At 41.4% G+C, this 23,246-nt stretch overlaps 1 protein-coding gene across 1 annotated transcript; it reads right to left on the bottom strand.

Moving 5' to 3' along the window:
* Positions 1-10,707: 10,707 nt before the first annotated feature.
* On the bottom strand, positions 10,708-23,028 carry SRD5A1 (steroid 5 alpha-reductase 1). The gene is made up of 5 exons (XM_040067929.2): positions 22,703-23,028; positions 20,524-20,690; positions 16,529-16,630; positions 14,235-14,385; positions 10,708-12,057 (listed from the first exon to the last, which is right to left on the bottom strand). Exons 1-5 carry the CDS (start codon positions 23,026-23,028, stop codon positions 11,991-11,993), a joined length of 813 nt encoding a protein of 270 aa, XP_039923863.1. The 3' UTR covers positions 10,708-11,990.
* Between the last annotated feature and the right edge of the window lie 218 nt (positions 23,029-23,246).

Genomic DNA, 23,246 nt, shown 5'->3' with positions numbered 1-23,246 from the left:
CAGAATATGCCTAGGCACTCCAAACCCCCCTTGTGATGGCAGTGCCAGTATCTCCTGTCTGTGGGTATCAGCAGTGAATCACAGAACTGTTTAGATCGGAAAAGACCTGCTAGAACATTGAGTCTGACCTTTAAGCCAGCACTGCCAGGTCCACCACTAAACTGTCTCCCTAAGTGTGTCCCACATCTGCACATCTTTTAAGTACTTCAAGAATCCCTTCAGGGAGTCAACCCTTGGTGACTCTACCAGCTCCACAGGCAGACTGTGCCAATGCTTGACAACCCTTTCAGTGAATTTTTTTCCTAATAGCCAATCTAAACTTCCCCTGGTGCAGATCAAGGCCATTTCCTTTTGTCTTGTAACTTATTACCTGGGAGGAGAGACCAACTCCCACTTGGCTACACCCTCCTTTCAGGCAACTGTAGAGAGTGATAAGGTCAGCCCTGAGCCTCCTTTTCTCCAGGTTAAGTAATTCCAGCTCCCTCAGATGCTTCTCATTGAAACTATGCTTCAGACCCTTCCCCAGTCCATTGCCCTTCTCTGGACTTGCTCGAGCATCTCAGTGTCCCTCTTGTAGTGAGGGGCCCAGAACTGAGCACAGGATTTTAGTACTCACCAGTGCCAAGCAGAAGGGGAAGATCACTGCCCTGGTCCTGCTGGCCACACTATTGCTGGTACAGGCCAGGATGCCATTGGCCTTCTTGGCCACCTGGGCCCAGCTGGCTCATGTTTAGCTGACTGATAACCATCACCCCCAGGGCCTTTTCCAATGGACAGCTTTCCAGCCACTTTTCCCCCAACCTCTGGTGCTGCAGGGAGTTTTTGTGATCCAAGGGCAGAACCCAGCATAGAGAACATGATAGTTACCTGCAATGGCAGTTTCCATTCCACAGCCATGCAAACTGAGTTAAGGAGTCTGTTCATACCAGTCTCTAATCTCAGCAAACATGGGCTTCTCAGTATACCTATGCCTCTGAGCTCCTTGGCTCATGAGCTCTGTGGACATGCAGGTAACATTGAAGAAACGGCATTAATTTACTGTGGTGAGAGCAGAAGAGGCATGAGGAAGGAAGAGTGAGATATCAGCATTGAAACAGATTAGGACTTCTGGTTGCCTGAGATTTCCGTGCTTAGTTTAAGATAGCAGAGTATCTGTTGCTGCCTTCAGGCAGATCATGGGCCAGAGCAAGGAGAGGCTGGAATTCCTGCTGCCATGTGTCAAGCTGAAGCTCCCATGCAGCTTTGTGATGGGGCAGCTTTGCTTTTACCCATGCCTAAAATTCACCACTGGCTCAAAGCAGCCAGAAGCCTGGAAACAGCTCCAGGTTCCTGCAGTGAGGCTTCACAGGCTGGTGATTCACTCCACTGAGTCCTGTTGTCCAGGCAGTTCATTGATGATTCTAGTGCTTCTCATCTGAGTGAGAGGTCTGACAGTCTTGCAGCCAGGAGCCTGCCTTGGAGTAGTCTCCATCCAGTACTACAGCTCAAATTGAAGATCTTTGCCGTAGTTGCTGACAGATGACATTTGCAATGGGATAGGCTTTGCTGGCAGAGTCTCCCGCAAAGCTCATGGTGTGGTATTGAATGATGCCATGAAGCAGATAGGTATTCACTCTACACACAGAAACAAAAAAAATCAGCTTTTTTCTTTCTATATGGTAGCAAGGATGCATGGACCTCCTTCTCGTGGGGAATAAGTTAATCTGAACACAAGACAGATGTGCTATGGCTCCATGCCTGCCTGGTGGGACCTGGAAGGGCTCTTTTCACCACCAGGCTGTAACTGTTTTCTCATTCAGAGTCGCCTGGTGATAGCTGTGGAGTTTATCCCAGCTGGTTCCTTATGGGGTGGTGACAGACATGGTCCATAAGACTTATTTTTGACGGCTGGAATTAATCTCTTGATTATGTACTCAGAAGGTGACAGTAATTAACACAATGTAAACACCAGTCTTTTTAGGATTATCTCGGAACCTGGTGAAGCCATGTGGCTACAGGTGCAGGAAGTTAAGATCATTACTGCCAACAAGTTCTGCATGGTGGGAGAAATAAAATTCATTGAATGAATCTCTTCTGCAATTTCTGCGTGCTATTTACTCAGCTCACATACCGTCACTTAATCAGACTGGCCAACTCCTCAGCAGTGATTTTGAGCATAAAGCCATGCTACTGCCCTTTCCAATTACATGCTGTATCACTTAGTGGTTGAAAAATGCTTCTCTGACAATTTTGTTGCCATTCTATTTTAAAAAGATTTGTTGATCCCTTCCCTTGTTGATGGTGTATGTCATACTGTCCTGAGGTGATCCTTTCTGAGAGTAGTGTTCTCATAGGGTGTTTTGCCAGGGCCTCAGCCAATTCTTGTGTGATACAGTCATCCCCTTACAGTTCCTTGTTTCTGTAGACTGATCAGTCCCTCTGCCCTCTAGTGGGGACCCTCTCTTGGTCCTTCTTTTCCATACCTTACCTTTGAGAGCCATACACAGTATCAGTCTGTACCCCACAGTACCCAGTGAGATGCTTCAGGAGTTCCATCATATAAATCTATGGTTAACTCTTGGCTGTGAAGTGCAGACCCCTTCGGAGTCTTCCCTTGAACTGGATCTGTTACAGGTAGACAGGGGAACATACAAGGATCTGTCCTGAAGATGTGGAAGCTGTCTTTTTCACCTTTTGTCCTGTATTTCTTCCTGCTTTTTTCTGCTTTCAGTATCTTTGTGACAAGTGAAATCCTTTCGCTGCCCTGAGTGTGGTATGTTTCTTGTTGAGGACATGTTACAGTTAACCATACACTACTTGGCTTTGCCATAAAGATTCTATTGCCTGGTGCTGGCCTGGAAACCATCTGTTACTAATAGCAATGACTCTGGCATAGGACTAGGAGACAGGGTGGAAGTGGTTTGACCTTGATTATATCATTTGTAGGATAGACAGCTCTACCTCAGCTTTCTGCAAAGAACAATTTCTTGACATTTTTACTGCATGGCATAATTCTTTGCTGGGTCTGCTTTAAACTCTCATTCAGTTTGAACTCTCTCATTTGAGCCACATGGGAGCCAGCAAGAATTACAGACAAAATGTTTTGCTCTCAAAGGAATTACATCTGCAGTTACCACAAGGAAGAAGAAATGATCTGTGGTATCTCAGGGCAGATCCCATCTATCATCCTGGAAAGTTTTGAATTGGATCTGCTAGAACAAAATATTTACAGTATACATTAGGAAAGATAAAACCTTTTCTAGAGCAAGTAGAGCTCTGGCTGAATGCCCAGCCCTGCTGCCAAACAGCTGGCCTTGCTGTTGGACAAAGAGTAGGAAAAGGCACTATGTTTCTCTGGAAGAATCTGTACAGAGGCTAACAAAAATAAGGGGCCTCGTCCCTGGAAATTAAAATTACCTGTAGTCTTCACGATTATCCATTCCAAATCCTTACTGGAGAGCCTTTCAGGAAACTGATTTACTTAAAACAAAAGCCCATTCAAAGACTGTTGTCTAAAATGCCTTTTGAGACGTATGTTCTTAGGCTGAAAAATATGGTGTTATGGAAAGCAATCTCTATAAACAATAGAGCTGTGCTTTGCATTTTGCATTCCCCCTACATCTTATGCTGCATAAGTCATCTATTTTAGAACATATTTCGGTTGCAAATAACTAATAAATGCAGAACCCAACTTTTTTTTTTTTTTTACTGGCCAGTAGCAGCATTTCCCTTTCTGCTCCTCCTGTAAACAGTGCTTTGCAAAAATTCACCTCCACAAACACAAACAATTCTGTGGTAAAGAGTTTCAATATTATTAAAAGTAAAACCAAAAACCACAAACTAAAACCCAACCAACCAACCAACAAAAAAAACAAAACAAAAACAAAACACCCACGAAACAACAACAACAGCAAAATCCCAAAACACAAAAACCCCACCCCAAAGTAAAACTTTGCTCTGGGCAAGCAATCTTTTCTCCACAGGAAAGTCTCCAGGAACCCCTCTTATTATCAGTTCATGAGACAGTCTGTGAATTCACTGGGTGTAAAACAATGTTACATGAATAAATCATTGAATTTTTTTTTTCCCCTGTGTGTTGTTTTTTGTTTGTTTGTTTTAACTGAAGGTGTTTAGTGAAAATCCGAGACAAGAACAGACTAAATATACCAGCAGCCGGGATGGAGCTGCAGGCCTCTCAAAATTTTGCATTTCCAAGTGGTGTCAGCTGTGGAGGTGGAGGACCCAGGGCCTCTTGCTGGATGCCCTCCATGTCTGAGCACAGTTAATGGTGGATTCAAACTGTGTCTCCATGCATGCATGGGCTGGTGCATCCAATTGCCAGTGACTGCAGAGACTGAGATCCAGGGGCAGCTCTGGGTGCCTGAGCCCAGCTGCTGGAGGCATCCACTTTGTACATTTGTATTGACCTATTTCCCAGAAATGGACAAAAAGCTTCTAAGCCCAAACAAAAGTTGTAAGCCTCTGAAAGGCTGAATTAAAAAATTCTCTGTGTGGGTTTCCATCTTTCCTGGCCTGCTTGGTTGAGTGCTGTGACACCAAATGAGGGTCTATAGGTGCTGGCAAAGAACTGGTCTAGCTATCAGTCACTTTGTAGAGGATGGTGCATCTCACTGAGGGCTACCATGTTGGGGGCTGGAGAGGGAAGAGGATCATGAGCAGGAAGGTTAGCACTCCTTGTTGTTCTACGTGTTGTGCAACACAAGCACAGATGGCTGGTGCAGACCTCTGCTGGTAATTTATTCATGCTTGTTTGGGGGTGCATTCTTGTCTGCTTCCAGGGTCCCTGAGCTAGAAGAGAGGACTGTCTTTGAATTTGCTGCTGTGAGTAACAATTTCTGCTCTTGGCAGTGCTTAGAGGGGACTGGACACTATGATGCAATAGGTACCCAGTAAGCCCACATCTGTGCAGAGCCACAATAAGACGATTGAGAACAGTGTTAGACTGGATTTTATACGTAAGAAAATGTTAGATAGTCATTTCATGCTTCTAATTAGCCTAGTGTTAATGAAGACATAAAGTGGCAGAAGGTGACAGTATTACTCGAAAAATAAGGCATGGTTTGTCATCTGCAGTGTTACTTGCAATTTATCTTTTTTTGATATGATGCAGAAACAAGAATATTCAAGAAGATCTCTGAGGTTTAGCCACAGTAGCAGATGGGGTTGCATCTGCAAAGGAGATTGTTTTGTCTGCTTTGAATTGAAATTAAAAGCTGTTGCAATGACAATTCATCCAGTATGAAGAATTAGGAAACAAAGTACAATTACTTTGGGGTTTTTTACTTTTAATAATAACCATTTAAAGAGTAGTAATTATAGCATATTGTTCATTGAAGTCTGAAATGTCTACATTGCATGGCAATTTCAATTTAGGAAAACCACTTAAAACAATTGACAAAAGACTTTTCCTAAAAGTGCCATATTAAGTGTTTTATTTTGAACTTTTATAAATTCGAACATTTTATTGGGCGTGCAGGGCAAGATTTTGGTAATAGGGGGGCTACAGGGGTGGCTTTTGTGAGAAGCTTCCAGAAGCTTCTCCCATGTCCAACAGAACCAATGCCAGCCAGCTCCAATATGGACCTATTGCTGGCCAAGGCTGAACCCAGCAGTGATGGTGGTGTCATTGCTGGGATAACAGTTTAAAAGGGGCAAAAAACCCCTGCAACTGCAAATGGAAAGAGGAGTGAGAATATGTGAGAGGAGCAGCTATGCAGACACCAAGGTGCACGGGGAAGGAGGGGCAAGGAGGTGCTCCAGGTGCTGGAGCTGAGATTCCCTTGCAGTCTGTGATGAAGGCCATGGTGAGGTCGCTGTGCCCCTACAGCCCATGGAAGTCCCTAATGGAGCAGAGATCCACCTGCAGCCCAAGGAGGACTCCACACTAGAGTAGTGTTCTCTTTTTTCTTATGGAAATAGCTCATTTTTCCTTGGTCATTTGGCTTTCTATTTATAAGACTATACTGCTGTATGCTGTCTGCATAGCTACTCATATTTTCTAAACTACTCTTCCTAGTATTACTTTATTCTATCAGTAATTATCATATACTGCTCTATTTTAGACTAAATATTATGTTTAATACTCTTTATTTCTGAGGCCTAGTAAATTCTGCAAGGATTATTTGAAGCATAAAAAGGACTATTTCCATCTTTGGTTACTGATTTTAGTATATCCTGATAACTGTCCCTTAACACTTGAACATTTTCACAGTACTATTTGGGATTTTCAAGGCAGTTCTCATGTTCCAATACCATCACCATTTTTTCAAAGAGACAGGCAGAGAATGAAAGAGGAAACATACTTGCCTTTGCAAAACATTAAAATCCTACAAACCTATACTATTGGTCTGGGCTGCTTTGTCACAGGGATTCCTTGCACATTAGCAGGACCCTGGCTCTGCACAGCATATATCTCTTGGTCTTCTGCAGCAAAACCAACATGTGGAGTGGGGGCATAACTGGAAGCCTCTTGGACTGTTCACCAACACACTGATAAGGATTAAAAAGATTAAATTCCAGCCCCATGAAGCAGCCAGCAGGACACAAAGATACCAGGTACCTGAAGCAGGTTTTCCTTGCTTACATTGGACTGGCCTTTGATCCGGACAGTGCTGCTCAATGTCTGAGGCACCATTCAGAGATCATACTGCTTTTTCTTTTCTGGGAAAGTTTTTAGCTAAGTTTGCGGTGGTTTTCCCTTTCAATAGCCCAAGAGATATGGAGTGCCCCCTCCCAGAGCAGCTGGAACATGTGGCTTTGCTAGTGCTATCTCTTTGGATCCAGCCACCCATGTCCTCCCAGAAACTGGACAGATATTTCCAAATCAAGAGGGAGCAGGGGCAAACAACACCACTGAGACACTCCTGCTAGCACATTGGTAAGGCATCATCTCCAGGGAAGCATTACACCAAAGGTTAGTGTAACCAAGTGTTAGGTTTTCTTTCATCTCTGCGAGCAAATAACCTACTGTTTCCACTATCCACTTGTACCCGACAATGAATCAGGTATTGGCTTTGATTTTTATGCAGAAATGGTAAATCAAGCAATGGATATAAGAAAACATGTTGTTTTAAGAAGTTCAAGAGCAAGCTTCGGTTGTGCAATTCTTTCAGATGCAAACCTTTGTTAAGACTTTGCCCTTCAGTTGTCCTGCAACAGAAATTTAATTGCTTGCTCACACATATTTTTGTGTGGGCACATGAGCACATAGATATGTTGCATCACTGTAAAAAGTGGTGCAATTTTACCCTGAGATCTGCTTTCCTCACAAAATTGATGTGTGTATGAAAGGCTGCCCTGACAACTGCAACTGTTGTTGGTAAAACTGAAGAGCACAGAACAGACTGGTACAGTCTCATACTGAAGTTATTAATATTTTTCAGTCACAAACAGGATATAAAAACTGTGGTGAGCACTCAGGATTTCCTGCTGGAAGAATTCAGGTTTATCCAAGTCATTTGTACACTATCTTCACTCCCCCAAAAGATAGTATTTGCGCTGAAACTCAATCAAAATAGTTGAAACAGCAGGTGCTACAGCTTTTTTCAAGTGGAAAGTGACCTAGCAGCAGGACAGGAACCCAAATGAGCAGCCTCTGCTTCTGTTAATCTTTGCTCTAACTGCGAGTGTAGATCATCTCAGCTACATACTTTGTTTTAGGTAACTAAGAATGTATCACTAGACAAATTTACCTTGTGACTTTTAATAACTGCTTTGAGTGCATCTCATCAAGTTCACACATGCATCTAGGTCAGTCGGATCCAATCTTGTTTTCACACTCCCCAAGATCTCAGCTGCGATAATGAAATTGCTGGTACGAAAGCCTTGGACAATCTCCACAAGTTAGAGCGGGGATTACTAACCGGGGGCGGGGGTTGGGGGTGGAATTCAAGCAAGACACCACAAATCATGGTTTATTAGTAAGGGATTTGGGGGGGAAATGTATCAATCTGACTAGAAGTGTCTCTACTAAAAATAGCTACAGATATTTTACCCAATAGCAAATATGCATGTTTTCTCCCTCTGGAATGGGCAGAAGAGAGTTCATTTTCACATTACATATTCTTGAGAAAAATGGTTCAGTATTAGATATTTTCCAACAGAAAAATCTGCCAGAACTACTGAAAAGGGAAAGGATCATGAGTGACAAATAAGTAGGATATTGTTTAAACAAAAGGCAATTCTAGCATTTGACGAAGTTGATCATATCCTTTTACTAATGTACCTGGGTCTTGAAATGTTAGAATCATAGAGTCGTTTAGGTTGGAAAAGACCTCAAAGTTCATTGAGTCAAACCTTTAACCCAGCACTACCAAGTCCACCACTAAACCACCTCCCTCAGTGCTACAACTACATGTCTTTTAATACCTCTAAGGATGGTAACTCCACTTCCCCAGGCAGCCTGTTCCAGGGCTTGACAACCCTTTCAGTGAAGCAATTTTTCATAATAGCCAATCTGAACCTCACCTGGCACAACATAAGGCCATTTCCTCTCATTCTATTACTTGTTACCTAGGAGGAGATGAACTCCAACCTGGCTACAACCTCCTTTCAGGCAGTTAAGAGATTAGTAAGATTCCCCCTGGGCCTTCTTTTCTCCAGGCTAAACAGTCCCAGCTCTTTCAGCTGCTTCTCATCAGACCTTTGGTCTAAGAACTGCCTCGAATAAAATCTGTGCTTTACTCAGGGAAGGCTCTAGAAATATAATGAGAAGATAAAATATTATCACACAAAGAACAAAACTTTCTGGCTTGGGTTTGGGATTTTTATTATTAATCCAATTAACTAAAATTTCTAAACACACTGACATTCACAGCCCACAGACCTTAGCTTTTCCTTTTCTACAACAAGAGAGAGAACAGGGGTAAGCTGTCAGACCATTGCACTTCAAATCCCATCCCACTGTAGGCAAACCATAAATTAACATTATGTGGGCAAAGCAACTGAACTTTTAGACAAGATAAATATTTATTAGCATAGTAGCAGAGCAAAATCAAGGCATCTGTTCAAATTTTCTGGAAACTGTGATAAAAGACTACTGACCAGAGAGCTACAGCTCTTGAATAGAGAGATATAATAAACACTGACCTTTCTTCCACTGTTTAGTATTAAAAGAATACTTGTCTTTTCAAAAAAGGCAAAGAAAGAAAAAAGAAAAAAGTGTTAGAGTCTAAAGTGCTGCAGAAAGATGTTTTTAACTGGTATGTTGTCCCATTAGTGATTTTTAAACAAATATCCCTGAAGGTATATTTTGGTGGATTGACCTGGCTGAATGCCCGGTGTCCACCAAAGCCACTCTGTCACTCCTCTCCACAATTGGACAGGGGGATGAAAACAAAGCCTAAGCTTCATGGGTTGAGATAAGGACCAGGAGAGATCAGTCATCAAATATTACCACAGACAAAACAGAATCAAATTGGGGATATTAACTGAATTTATTACTAACAAAATCAGAGCAGGATAATGAAAAGTAAAATACACCTTAAAAACACCTTCCCTCCACCTTTCTCTTCTTACCAAGCTCTACCTCCTCTCCCAGGGAGGTGCAGTGAGACAGGAAATGAGGGCTATGGGCAGTTCACCTGTGGTTTCTCCTGCTGCTCAAGGAAAGGAGGCCTTCCTCTGCTCCAACATGGAGTCCCTCCCATGGGTGACAGTTCTCCATGAACTCCTCCAATCTGAATGCATCCAAGGGCAACAGTTCTCCATGAACTGCTCCAACATGGATTCTCTTCCCCAGGCTGCAGGCATTCAGGCAGAGCCTGCTCCAGTTTGGGTTCCACACAGGATCAGAAGCTTCAACATGTAACCTGCCCTAGCGTGGGCTCCTCTCCCCAAACATCCCTGTCACACACAACCCTGCTCCAGCACAGGCTTCCTATGGATTCACAGCCTCATCTCAGACAGCCACCTCTTTGGGAATGAGGATCCTCCACAGGCTGCAGGTGGATCTCTGCATCCCCATGGTCCTCCATGGGCACAGCTCCAGCAGGGGAATCTCAGCTCCAGCACCTAAAGCACCTCCTCCCACTTCTCCACTCCCTGTCTGCATAGATGGTGCTCTGCCCAAGAATGTCTTTGTAATAACATATTTAAGAAGGAAAACAAAGACATTACCATCCTTCCTGATGGGCTCAGCCTTGGTCAGGAGCAGGTTGGCCCTGGGACAAGCTGGCATTGGTTTTGCCAGGCATGGGGGAAGCTTCTAGCAGCTTCTTACAGAAGCCACCCCTGTAGCCTCCCTCACCAAAATCTGGCCACACAAACCCAGCAAAGATATTAATTCACCATAAACTATGTAAATGTTTAAACACCTGGGGGAAGATAGTAGGTTTTGAATCCTACATTTTTTTCCCACTACAAGAGATTTTGATTGGTGTATGACTTAGACAAGATTTTAAAAAATGCTGCAGAGATGACAGGATTTTGAAAAATCCTAATATTTAAGACTGCGATTCTAAAATCTTCAGAATATGCTTTAAGTCATGCTATAGAACTTTTATTGTCCACTAACTCAATTTTAGCATTGAGGAGTAAATCAAATTCTTCACCATCCTCTCTCTCCAGCAACCATCATGACTGTTCATCAAAATAAATCCCACTGCAATACTCTACTGGAAGGCTTAGCATCTGGCAAAATTATGCTACTAATTTGTTTTGAAGAACATAACCCAACATAAAAAGTGCAAACAGAGCAGATGACACAGTTTGAATTCCATTTATTTTCAAATTATATTAACAGCAGAGTTTTGGGGTTTTGTGGAAAGCTTTATTTTTTTTTTTTTGTTAGTGTTCATTTGTTTGGTTTTTTAAAGTTTTTTAATTATTAGAATTTGGTTGATTACTTGGGGCTTTGTTGGATTGCCTTTTTTTTTTTTTCCCCTTGAGTTATTTTGGGTTTTTTTGGGTTTTTTTTGTGTCAGCAATTCTAAATGATTCTTTATTATTACAATCATGCAAAAGACACAGTTAACTTGAAAATCTGTAGGGCTGGGATGCCATTATGTTCTTGAAATCATTCTGGAGTCCTTCATGACTAGAAGTTTGGGGTATGAGAACTGATACAAGGCTCCAGAATTTTGGAATAAAAAATCATCTAGAATGTTAGCAAGAGAAGAAGGAAGACACTTGATTTTTTGAAAATAGCATAGTAAGAAAAAATTTTTTAAATATCAAGATTTTTTTATAAAGTAAGTTAGAAAACATTACACAACTGTTAATTAAAACAAATTAATTTAAAATTGTTAAATAAAAACAATGCTAGATTGGCCTAAGTATCCTAAGTAGACTTCCAAAACCAGTTTAGCTTGAGAAGACACATATTGCATATTGAGACAGCTATCAATTTGAAGAGGTAGATAACAATATTAATCTATTAACAGTACAACTTTTATGTAAATATCATTAAATATTGTCTATACAGTGTCCCTATATTTTTAAGGGTGCAAAGAGAAGGAAAAGCCAGCCTCTCATCTAAAAACAACTGTATTAATCTAATCCCTTGGTCTAAATCACCAGCTCTTCTGGAGATGCAGGTGGGGGGAAATGAAAGGATTAGTAAGGCAAGGAAAAAAAATAAAATCAACCCTGTTTGTGTATGTAGAGAGAACACACCATCCAGACTGCAATGAGGGTGGCTGAGCTCACAATACAGTCGACAGGACAGCTTGGCTACATTGAGTGGAAACAGTAGAAGCCCTCACAGGCAGAAAAAGAAGCATCAGAAGTCATGCACAGTTCCCACGATGCCAATTCAGACTCATTGCCTAATGTATTTATGAAGGTGCTTCACTGCTGGAAAAGCATTTCTGTTCCTATTCACCCTGTCCATCAGATTTCTGGGTTACCAGAGGAAAAAGCAGTAAGTAAGAGCAGCACTGATGGAAAGGCTTTGCCACAGTGATGATCCGAGTGCGTTGCTAACCTGCCAGCAGCTGTAAAATGTTGGCTGTTACTAAAAGCCATCCATCTCAAAGTGTTAAAAGCACAGCTCAGTACAAAAATGGGATGACAATTTTTCTGTCCTTTGGATAGTCTTCAAATTTCTCAAGGTACCATCTGAAAAACAAAGAAAAAAATCTGAAGAGTATTGAGTCTTCAAAACGCTGTTGAGGAAATTGAATAATTGTACAATATATTTCATTTAATCCATATATATTTTGGTCTACAAACAAAAAGAAAATGACTTTAGAACCTACTCTGGATAGAAAAATGGCACCTACTGCACTCACCCTAATGACATCTAATCACCAAATATAACAACACTAAGTTACAGCTGCCTGCAATGGGAAATCAAACCAACAGATGTGGTGAGTTACGTCAGGGAAGGAATAACCAATTCTTTCAAAATGTATATTGTTACACACCCTGAGTATTTACACATTTTAGAATTAGAGAGAGAAAAAATTAAATGAAAAACATGTAATTGCATAATGACTTCACATGGAAACAAGGGATACTTCATACACTGGAATGAGAGTCCCATTCTGCATAGAAACATCTTTGGCTGCAGTTAGAGTTTGGGTAATCAAACTCAACATGACAAACATTGCACTGGCCTTATTGCTAACATCCCTCAAAGACCATCACTATTTTCATATCCAGACAATAAAAACAAAATGCAGAGCACTATCTGATATTTGTGTTTTCACCTTCCATAACAAGCATGTTTACTCCCATTTTTGAATATTTATTCTTCTGCTTCTCTGAAATGAAAAAACTAAGATCACCTGGGCTCCTCAAAGGTGCAGATATTCATTGTATCAACAGCTAACTGAAAGATCAGAGCTGGAATAAACAGAACAAAACATGCAATGCACGATAATCTGCATCTAGGGAACACAATTATTACGTTATTTACCCATTTTAGACATTTATTCTAAGTTTTTTAAATAAACAAACTACACTAACATGTTTCTTAACTTACATGGATTTGATATTTTTATTTGCTTGGGGTTCTTTTCCTGCACACCTCTTCCATTTTCATGCATTTTTCCTTTAGTGTAAATAACTTCCTCTAACAACATTTAGCTTTTCTTGATGTTCTGAAAGAGTGCCATCAAGGCTTAAGATTGGTGGAAACCAACCATGGCATTTGAGCCTGAAGGATGTAATATTTGAGCCTGAAGGAGAGGCAGGAGAACATGTCCTTGCTTCATCTGGCAAGGAGGAGATGCTCAGAACTCAACGGGATGAGCCCTGGGCAACAGGCAGAGCCTTGTGGTTTGCCCTGGCTGGAGCAGCCACAGCAGTTGTCTGGACAGCCTTCAAATGCTCCTCCCAACTCACCATACTCTGCAACTCTGCTCAGTAATAGCAGGTGATAAAACAGGAAGAGATGGTCATAGGCAACCGGTTTGGAAGGCTCAGGGGGGACAGTGGAAGAAACTTGTTCACTGAGAGAGTAATATAGACCCAGAACATCCTACAAACAAGGGGCAGGAAAACCTCTGTTTCTGGAGGTTTTCAGGACTCCATTAGATGTAGACATGGCTGCCCTCACAGATGGTCAGTATTTTTTTCCAACTAATTTTCTCCTTAAATTCATGCTTATTTCCTCTTATGCCACTAAGTTTCAACATGAGAACCAAAGCAGGAAGCTGAAAATAACCAAAATAAAATGAACATGTTCAAATTCTTTTAAATATGCTATTCCTTAATGAGAATCCTTTCAGGAAAGGAGTCTCCCCAAACTATGGTCCTTCTTGTTAGCAGGAAAGCCACATTATACATACAGTACATGAGCAGTCAAAATGTTTAGAGCAGAGACTTCATTAAATATCATCTACCAGAACTGTTTTCATAATGTCCATACAATTGATTATAGATAATATGACACAGACGTTACTATAAAGTGTGCCTGTTAAATACAGCTTGGGTGATTTTCATAATTTTTATATTACAGAAACAAGTTTGAGAAGGGAAAGTATAGCATTTGATGAATTAAGACAGTATTCCTAAACTTTTCTATAATCTTTACAGACCCAGGATGAACTATCTTCATTTAAACATTATTTCTACCACCTCGTTGTAGTGTGTTTATGCTCTGTACTATTCTGCTGAAATTCTGCAATACTTAATCTTCTCAGAGTATTCTCTATCATATTCTGCCCTACAGCAGCAGTCTCTTTCACAAGACTTGCTCTGCAACATCCCTATAGGATGAGGCATAATTTGTGAAATGGAAATGCAGTGTGGCATAGAGACAACAGAAATGACAAGGCAGGAACACTTACTTGTGGTGTTGTCTTGCCCTTGAACCCAGGATGAAGAGAGTACACAATGCAAATGCAAGGCTTTCAATGGTGCAGCAGGCAAGGGCAAACCCAAACCATTCCAGGATCTCTCCAAAAAAGTTGGCTCCACTGACATACTCAAACATTCCTCCTGAAAGCAGGACAGATTTACTTCAAAATACCTTAATCAAGATGTCCAGCATTATCTTTTCTGTACACCAAATAGGAGGTATATCACCAATGTCTCTATTTAATCTTTAAAGGCAGTGGAGACAGCATTTTTCAGTTCAACCTGTACTATGAAGGATCATTTCAGATCTCATTCTAAGACAGACCTATTGTAGCTCCACTTTTCCTCTTTAAATAAAGAAAAACAGATTTATTAGCATTAGAAGCAAGTACATGCCTTTGCAAATAGTTACTTAATGACATGTTCTTTGATCATACACTAAACCTTTTTTTAAAATACATAGAAATAGAAGACATACTCCTCTTGAGTCCCAGAAAATACTCATAGGGTTAGTTAACCTACAATTTTTCATTTCTTTAAGTACTTCAGAAATTGAGTTAATTATGAACAATACTATTATTAAGTAAAGTTCCAATTTTATTCTCTAGCTTAAAGTTGTACTTTTGTTCCCACTCCTCATCAGATCTGCTGTTTCAACCCTTACACTCAGTGAAAATCACTGTGTTAAATCTATTGTATAGACAATTGTGCGTAAACAATTGGTACTCAGCTGCTGAGAATTTTATAAACTAAGAACTTCACCCTTATTCCAAAGTTGGTGTACAAATTGATAATATCTCAGTATGTGCTTTACCAGTGGGACCAAACAAACAAGTATTTGGCAAATGTAATAAAGGATATGTTTTGACCTTGCCCTTATTACAGTACTTTGTGACAAAAGTCAAATTCTAGCAGTTAAACTGGGTAAGAAACATCAAAAAGACCACCTCCTCCCGACCTTACAGCAAATAACATATTTCCTTCAGAACCTTTTTGTGCACTGAACACAGTACAGTCTGTTCATATCCATATTAATTTTTCACATGAGCACTTCAATTTACATCTATTAAACTTAGAATTATTTTTACCATCTTGGTGAAAAATAACAGTCTACCTTATATATCTTAATTCTTACAGTTTTATTAAAAGAAAGTAACAACCAAGAAAAAGCAACAACTAAGAGAAAAAATGTAGTGAGACATCAGAATTTGGAGGTAGTATTATCTTTCTGCTCTCAGAGTGTACTGTACCCAGAAGAGTGCCTGTTTCCAAAAGTGTCAGTAAACCTTAACACTTCAATATAGGCTCCATAAGAAAGCCTTTTATATTACCAATTTTCCCATGAAGGCCAGAATTTATGACAGATTCATTTGGATTTCTGTCCTCTTTTCCCCCGTGTCTCTCTTTCCAAAATTGTTGCTGTTCTCCAATTACTTCATATATGGGACATGAGATGGGTCACATGCTGAGTACATTCTTCATTCCCCTCCTGCCCCCACATTGAGTTGATAATCGAACTCTTTCTTCTCCACCCACCTGCTGATTCCCTGAAAAGTTGGGCAGTGCTGTTACATTTTTATCCCTTTCTAAAAATACAGCCAACATTAGTCAAGAAACCCAAAGATCTGCACAAGCCAAATGGTATCATGAAACACATTCCTTACAATACTTGGCTTACAAGCAAAAAAAAAAGAAAAAAAAAAACAAAAAACACAAAACCCAAAAAAACCCCCCACCACTTTTCAAAACTATAAAATCACTTCCTGTGGTAGAAAACAAAATTCTATTTCCCATTGCCTCTTCTATAATTAATTACTATCTCCTCTAAAATACACCAAGTTTTATAAGGTCATTTTCACACAGAATTCCTTGAGGTTGGAAGGGATCTCTTGAGATAATCTTGTCCAACCACCACTGTTGAAGCAGGATCAGGCAGAACAGGTTGCCTAGGACTATGCCTAGTCTGGTTTTGAGTCTCCCTACAATCTCTCTGAGGAACTTGTTCCACACCTGTGATCAAACAATCACCATAAGAGGAAAAAAAAAATTAAATCTAATTTTATGTGCTTGAATTGTGTCTACTGCCTCTGGTCCTGTCACTAGGCACCACTAAGGTGAGCCTGGCTCTCTCTTCTTCATTCTCTCCCATCATGTATATATAAACTCTGGTAAGATTTCCCTGGGCCTTCTCTTCTCCAGCCTGACCTGCCCAAGCTCTCTCCACCTCTTCTTATATGAGAGATACTTCTTTTGGTTGTATTAATTTCTGTACCATTTTACTTACCTCTTGGTATCTTGTAACCAGTTTCCCCTGGTTTTCTCAGATTTCTGAGAATATGATCAGAATGAATATTGATGGCCATGCCAATCAACCACCCTAAAAAACCTGACAAGAAATATTGGAAATACTACATTTAGTGCACTGTGTTTGTTCAGAAAACAAATTATAGTCATAAATCACATTAGGCATATTGTCTCAAAGCAGTAGTAATGTAAGCAGCATAAACAGTTTTGGTGACATCCTGAACAGTCCCAGTCCCACACTGGGCTCTTCAGTCAGTAGAGCTCACAATATCAACAGCTCCCTACAAGGGAAGTAGCACTGTAAAAATGCATTTTATTCTTCTGTTGCTAGACTTACATAAATGTATGTGCATATATGCAGATGCAACTTGTATGTTCCCCTAACCTCCACACAGAAAAACAAGTACACTAGAATTTTACACACTGAACGAAACAGCCATTTTTAATCTTCCCAGAGGGACACATCTTAGCCCCACTCTCCTTTTACTATTTTACTGATAGCATATCAAAATTTCCCCAACAGATTTTTGTGCAATAAAAGGAATACAACTGTGAAGGAATTAACGTACCATTTACTTGTGCCATTCAGCAAAATGGTTTAGCCATTTATTAGAGCCTTTCGCAGAAACTGAGATTGTTATCACATTCTGCATCCTTATGTTGCCATGAGGATGGGATAAATCAAAAGGAATTTTCGATTAAAATTCATTATTTTTATCCCTTGGCGACATGTTACCTATGTTATCTTCCCTTGAAGGCCACATGTCCTGCTGATAAGAAACAGATAAGCTCTGCATTTTGAGGTTAACCAGAGCCTCATCTCAGATTCTGTGATTAGTTTTTCCTACAAGACACAATCATCTGGAGCATCCAGACACCTATTGATATTAGGAGAGACACTGGTAATCCACATCCCTTGCCTACAAGATTATATCCAGATATGGGCAATGCATACACACTCTTCAGGTCTGATGTGTGGAGAGAGCAGAGGTGAAACATGTGCTTAATTGCCTGATTGCCAGATAAAATGCTTCATGCAACATTGAGGTGCTGATGTTCTGTAACCCGCACCTTGTGACTTACAGGTGCTCTTCTGCTTTGCAGAGCTGCTTCTAAAAAAAGTAGCAGAGCTGCTACTAAAAAAAGCATTTTGATGCACAAAAGAGTTGGCCAACTCTTCAACAATCGAAGGAAGTAGTTGAACAGGGACTTAAAGGAGTAAGAGAAGACATGGCATATAGCAAAGCGTTTTGAGAAGCTAAAGCAAGCAAAGGAAGAAAGGAGTTTCCAATTAAAAGTGCAGATAGATTAGGAAAGGACACAAGGGAGAGGTACAGAGGTGCTGGTGTCCTGTTTGTAGCAGTCACCACTTCAGGGTATCACCAGCTCTCTCAATAAATTCACAAATTCTTTAGTGGCATACAGGTGGAAGGTTCAGGCTGAAAGATTATCACTTTGCTCTTGGTTTGCAAGCTCATGGTTCTGCATTTGAAGCAGAACATTCCCATTTCCTCTGAAAACGGACAGGTTCACTGCTATGAGCTAAACCAACACAGTCCAGAGAAACCATGAGGAAATACATCAAAATACATATTCCTGCTCCAAATCTCAACTGCTGGTATAGATGTGTTATTGTGTTCCCCAAAACAGACAAACTATATAATAAGGTTCCACAGTCAGAGAACACATCAGTTGTTTGAAACTTCTCACCACAATAGTTAGTCAGCCTGACTTCTCCAAATTTCTGTCTTCACTGAAAATTTATCTCATTTCAGCTTCCAGATATTGAGCCTTGGTTGGCTGCTACTTGTAGACTCTCTCATTTATCTTCCACATGTAACTTCATACAGCTGAAGAAATATCGCATTAACTACCAGGAAATGCGCTTTCTTGCTATCATTATTTTCTAATAGCCTAGAAATTTTTTTTTAGTAATTTTAAACAAAAGCCTAAAGATGCTGTCAGATATTTTTGAACTACTATAACGTAATAGTCCAGTTGTTCAGGGAGTACCCAGTGTACAATACTTCACCTTGGCATTTGCTTTGACCAAAGCCATAAGCATAAACTGCAGGTATTTGGAAGTGCCCAGGTGGAATGAATACCAAATAGGAATTATAAGCCCCTAAGATCCAATTATGTCGATATGCACTACAAAACAAAAAAATTCCAAAATATATTCTAGTTATAGGAATAAAAAAGAAAAAGAAGTCTTCACTTTAGCTGTTTAATGGACATGGCAAATTTTATCTCAAGATTTGTTAAAATTACAGTCTCAAAAAATCAGCAATGGCCACACTATTAAAGTGGCTGATACATATATCAGGAATCTTCACTTTCTTAGTTTTCTGGATAACTTTTTAAAGCACTCTATTGACTAACAATAATCACCAGAGCAACACTCCACTTGTGCACAGCAGTACTAGAAATTATATATAAGCATATATTTCAAACTGGTATTATTTGGGGGAAAAAAGCAAACAAACAAAACCACAAATACAAACCAAACTAATTCATACACAGAACTATTCATAGCTGAAGGCAGATGAACCCAACTCTTATCATTTATACATTTGCATGTTGCAGAAATCCTTGAAACTTAAAATAAAAAAACCCAAAACAAATACCCAAAAGAACCCAAAGAAACTTGATCAACACATCTTATTAAGCTGATTTTTTTTAAAGATATTTGAGTGAGGAGGAACTGGATTTATGGCTCCTTAACCATGATTTATTCACAGCACTGTATTGAGATATCTTTCATCTAAGGTACTGAAAGCAAAGCCTGCCTGGATTTAGTCTTCAACAGTTTTGATCAACAAATCTTTTATTTTTTTTTTTTTTTAATTCTGATTTAAGAAGACTGGAAATTTGAAACAATCAAGAAAATTTCAAATACATTCTAGTGCCCTCTAAAGTTATCCCCTTGTACCTCGAGTTCTCTATTTTTAGTGCACAAACAGAATTGCCTCCTAATCTTGGCAAGAGAATCTACTTAGATTGAAATTTCTTAAACCTTATATTCATGACAGCACTTAGAACAGTTGTCCTCTATTGTCATCCACAATAACACTGGAATAAAGACAAAAAAATTTGTTGTTGTTGTAAAAGGCTCGAGAAATATAGGAGAAACACTAACTTGCTCTGGGTATGGAATAACAAAAAGAAGGGTACTGATCAAGGATCTACACAGTTCAGTACTCTGCCTTTGACTGATGAGGCAAAATATTCTGGTTTATCTTCAGATGAAAATGATCTTTCTGTAAAGATTTCGTTAAGAAATGATACTATCATTTTTACAGTAGGCAAAAGTAAATGCCTAGGAAACAAAAAAGTAGAGTAAATAAAATACTTTTTCACCAAATACCATAGTCTTTTAATTATACCCATGGCTTCAAGTATAAATGCAGCCTCACTTCCCAATTGGGAGTGAATGATCAACCCCTCCACCCCTTCCTTGTGGGGCCAGTTCTGTCATTTGACAAAGCCATTCCCCAATTGCAAGGGTAGCTGGATTGGTGCCTGTGCATGTATCCAGTGTGGATAACCTGACACTAAGGACTTGTAGCATTTGCCACAGTATGTCGGCAGTTAGCAGCTATCCTTGCTAGATTTTTTTACTCCATGAATTTGTTTACTTTAGTTTAATCCACATGTTACACAGAAAACCTTTGCTTCTTCTAAACATGCATGCTGCTGGTTCCATGTAGAGCTTCAAGTTTCTACGTGAAAAAAAAAAAAAAAATGCATGAGCTGGATCTACTTGGCCGCTAAAGAGTAAAGATGACAATCAGATCATCTAGCACCGCAGAAAGAAGTGCCAGCTCACAGTTCCAAAGTAAACAAATTAAAAAGCCAGCTAAATCAATGAGAAAATGATGAGAAGACTTATAAAACGGCATTGAAGATACTATAAAATCGCAATAAAAAATTAATAGCCATGAAGACAGAGGCAAATTACATGATTTAACACACCTGTAATGAAGCGTGAATCGCCCAGCCAGCCTGGAGGGTAAGTTGAATAGGTGGTTAAGCTTCGGCCCTGCAAGTATCCATTGAAAACACAGAACAGAAGCGCTAACACAAAAGTGAAAAACGGTGTTGGTTTTCCTTCACGGATCAGAAGAGGAAAGATGAGTGCTCTATAGCAAACAAAGAAAAGAAAACTTATTGTATTAACCACAAAAAATGATAGTTTTGAAGTCCAAACACTGTCCACACTACCCTACTTTTCAAATTTTTCAGCACCAGCCCCTAGCGCCTGTTTGAAAGGACAGCTGTACTTGCTTTAAAATCTAAAACATTCTCCTTTTTTTTGCCTAACTGGAATTGCAAGATCAGTCTTCTCTCCCATATAGCAGAAATTTTGAACTTTGTATCCAAAGCAATTACTTTGGTGAGAGGAACAAAGACAACTGATACTAAGCACAGTCCGGTTTTGTTCCTAAATCCTCAGTTGTATCATCAAGGTTTTTGAGATGAGCTAGGACTCAAGATCCCACCACCAAATTCCCCCACTTCCAGGGGGAAAGTCAATCCCCTTGAAATTAACTTAATTGACCTCAGTTTCCTGCCTACCCTGTAAGCCAAACATTAATTGCTTCACCTCAACAATTTTGGTTACTCTATGACACCTCTAAAGATGTGACAAACACACAATTGCCATCCCGTTTGGGAAAGGAATCTTGATGGCTTCTCCTGGGGGATTATGCAAGTAAACAAACTAGCTCCAAACAAGAAGAGCAGGTGAGTATTTCATGGTCTTTCTTGTGGAACTAGCCAACTCCCAATTGCCTATTGATTTAATTACGATCTATAATGATACAGAAGCAGGATCACTGAAGCCTGAGCATTCTTCACGTGTTTTCCATCTACCCAAGGATGACTGCTTCAAAATAACCCTTCCAAATGAAGTCCAACCCTAACAGCTTTCAAGAAGAGTAATAAATTAATTGCAGGATTATTTAAAGCACACAATGCTACAACAAACAGAACTAGATAACAGAGGTCTCTTCCAGTCTACGTCCACCTACAGAAGAGTCCCTCAGGTTTGGCAACAGCAATAAGCAACTGGAAAAAGAGAAACTGCAGCACAGCGCTCAACTTTTTGTACAAATCCTTGCCTCACGTTCCTAGCTATTCCCAGACATCAAGGACGAGTTAAGATCCCATGTAAAAGCTATTATCTTGATGCTTAAGACAAGACAAAGGGGGAGCAAAGACACAATTCCAGGTTTTCAAAGGCAGCCTCCAGGCCAGCCATATGTCATATACCTCCCCACCACAAGGCTGTGGATACACTTGGTCAAAAGCAAGAGCTTTTCTCAATAAGCACCAGAAAATAAGACATCAGCCACACAAGTAGCTTAAAATAAACCTGACAAATCTATCCCTCCTGTCTTAGGGGCAAATTTACTTGTGAAGTATGACCAGCAGCTACCGTCCATACTCCACAGGAACGGCAAGATTGCACTTGGGCTCCAGCTAAGCTGCCTTCTCCAAGTATTTTTACAAAATGCCTGAATACTGCCTGCTACCTGGCAACATAGGGCACTCAGCCTCAGCTTTGCTAAGACTTTACTACACCATTGAATATGCTGAGCTGGAGGAAACACACAAGCTCATCCAGCCCAACTCCTGCAATGAACACAGTGTTGAAAGACAATGTTGAACAATATAATTGGAAAATAGCTGTTGTTTCGCGGCATCAAGATCATATCAGTACACGGTGCTGAACTGTCCTTGTTGTAACACTGTGACCTGAAAGGCAGCCTGGTCAACCCACAGCTGAAGCGGGAGTCCCCACGAGGCAGGGCAGCAGCGCAGGGACGGAGCCAAGCGCTCCCTTTGCGCGGCGGAGCATCGCAGTGCGCAGCACAGCGCGCACAGGGCAGCCAGCACCGCATCGCCACGGCTATTTACCCAGCCACCCTAACAACACAGGACGGACCTCCACGCAGCGAAGCAGACGAAGAGACGTCAGTGACTATTAAAATAAGTAACAAACGCTAATTAACAAAACCTCAACCCCTTCGGTCGGGAAGCAGCAGCCAGATACCTCTATGAAGACCTGCCCCCAGCACGGCAGGGAGCCCCCGCCCCAGCCCCAGCCCCGCCGGTGCCCGCGGGCAGCGCCGCCCGCCCGAGCCCGCACCTGTGCGCGTAGTGCAGGAGGAAGCAGCCCAGCAGGACGCGGTTGGGCCGGGCGGCCGCGACCGCCCCGCCACAGGCGGCGAGCCCGAGCGGGACGAGAAGGGAGGGCAGCTCCTGCAGCGCCCATGCGGGGCGGGCGGGCAGCAGCCAGCCGAAGCGCCGCGAGGAGTACCGGCCGTAGGGCATGGGGATGAAGCAGAGCAGCAGGGCGGAGGCGGCGCCCATTGCCGTCAGCCCGTAGGAGAACAGCTCCAGCAGCCGCCGCTCCTCGGGGCCCTCGGCCCGGCGCCACAGCGCGCACACGCCACCGTCGCCAGCGAACCCCATCGCGCTGCGCCGCCTCGGTTCATCTGGCACCGCCAGCGGCCGCCGGGGGCGTGGCCGCCGCCGCCCCGCCCGTTGTGGGCGGGGCCGGGCCGGGCAGGGCCGGGCGCTCGGGAAGTTCCGCCGGGAAGCGGCGCCGGGAGAGGGTGGGCCCGCGCATGCGCGCCGGGAGCACGCGGCAGCCGCGCGGTGCCTCCGGCCGAGCGGCCGCGTAGGCGAGG

The sequence above is a fragment of the Hirundo rustica genome, chromosome 1 (genome assembly GCF_015227805.2).
Source record: "Hirundo rustica isolate bHirRus1 chromosome 1, bHirRus1.pri.v3, whole genome shotgun sequence".
Classification (NCBI taxonomy): domain Eukaryota; kingdom Metazoa; phylum Chordata; class Aves; order Passeriformes; family Hirundinidae; genus Hirundo; species Hirundo rustica.
The sequence above is the reverse complement of the archived record's forward strand: the minus strand, read 5'-3'. Positions and strand labels throughout refer to the sequence as shown.

Coding starts and splice junctions, on each gene's coding strand:
- SRD5A1 (XM_040067929.2), bottom strand. CDS start 23,028: ATGGGGTTCGCTGGCGACGGTGGCGTGTGCGCGCTGTGGCGCCGGGCC. Junction 20,691..22,702: donor CTCCTGCACTACGCGCACAG/GTGCGGGCTCGG, acceptor TGTTTGCTATAG/AGCACTCATCTTTCCTCTTC. Junction 16,631..20,523: donor CGATTCACGCTTCATTACAG/GTGTGTTAAATC, acceptor ATTTCTTGTCAG/GTTTTTTAGGGTGGTTGATT.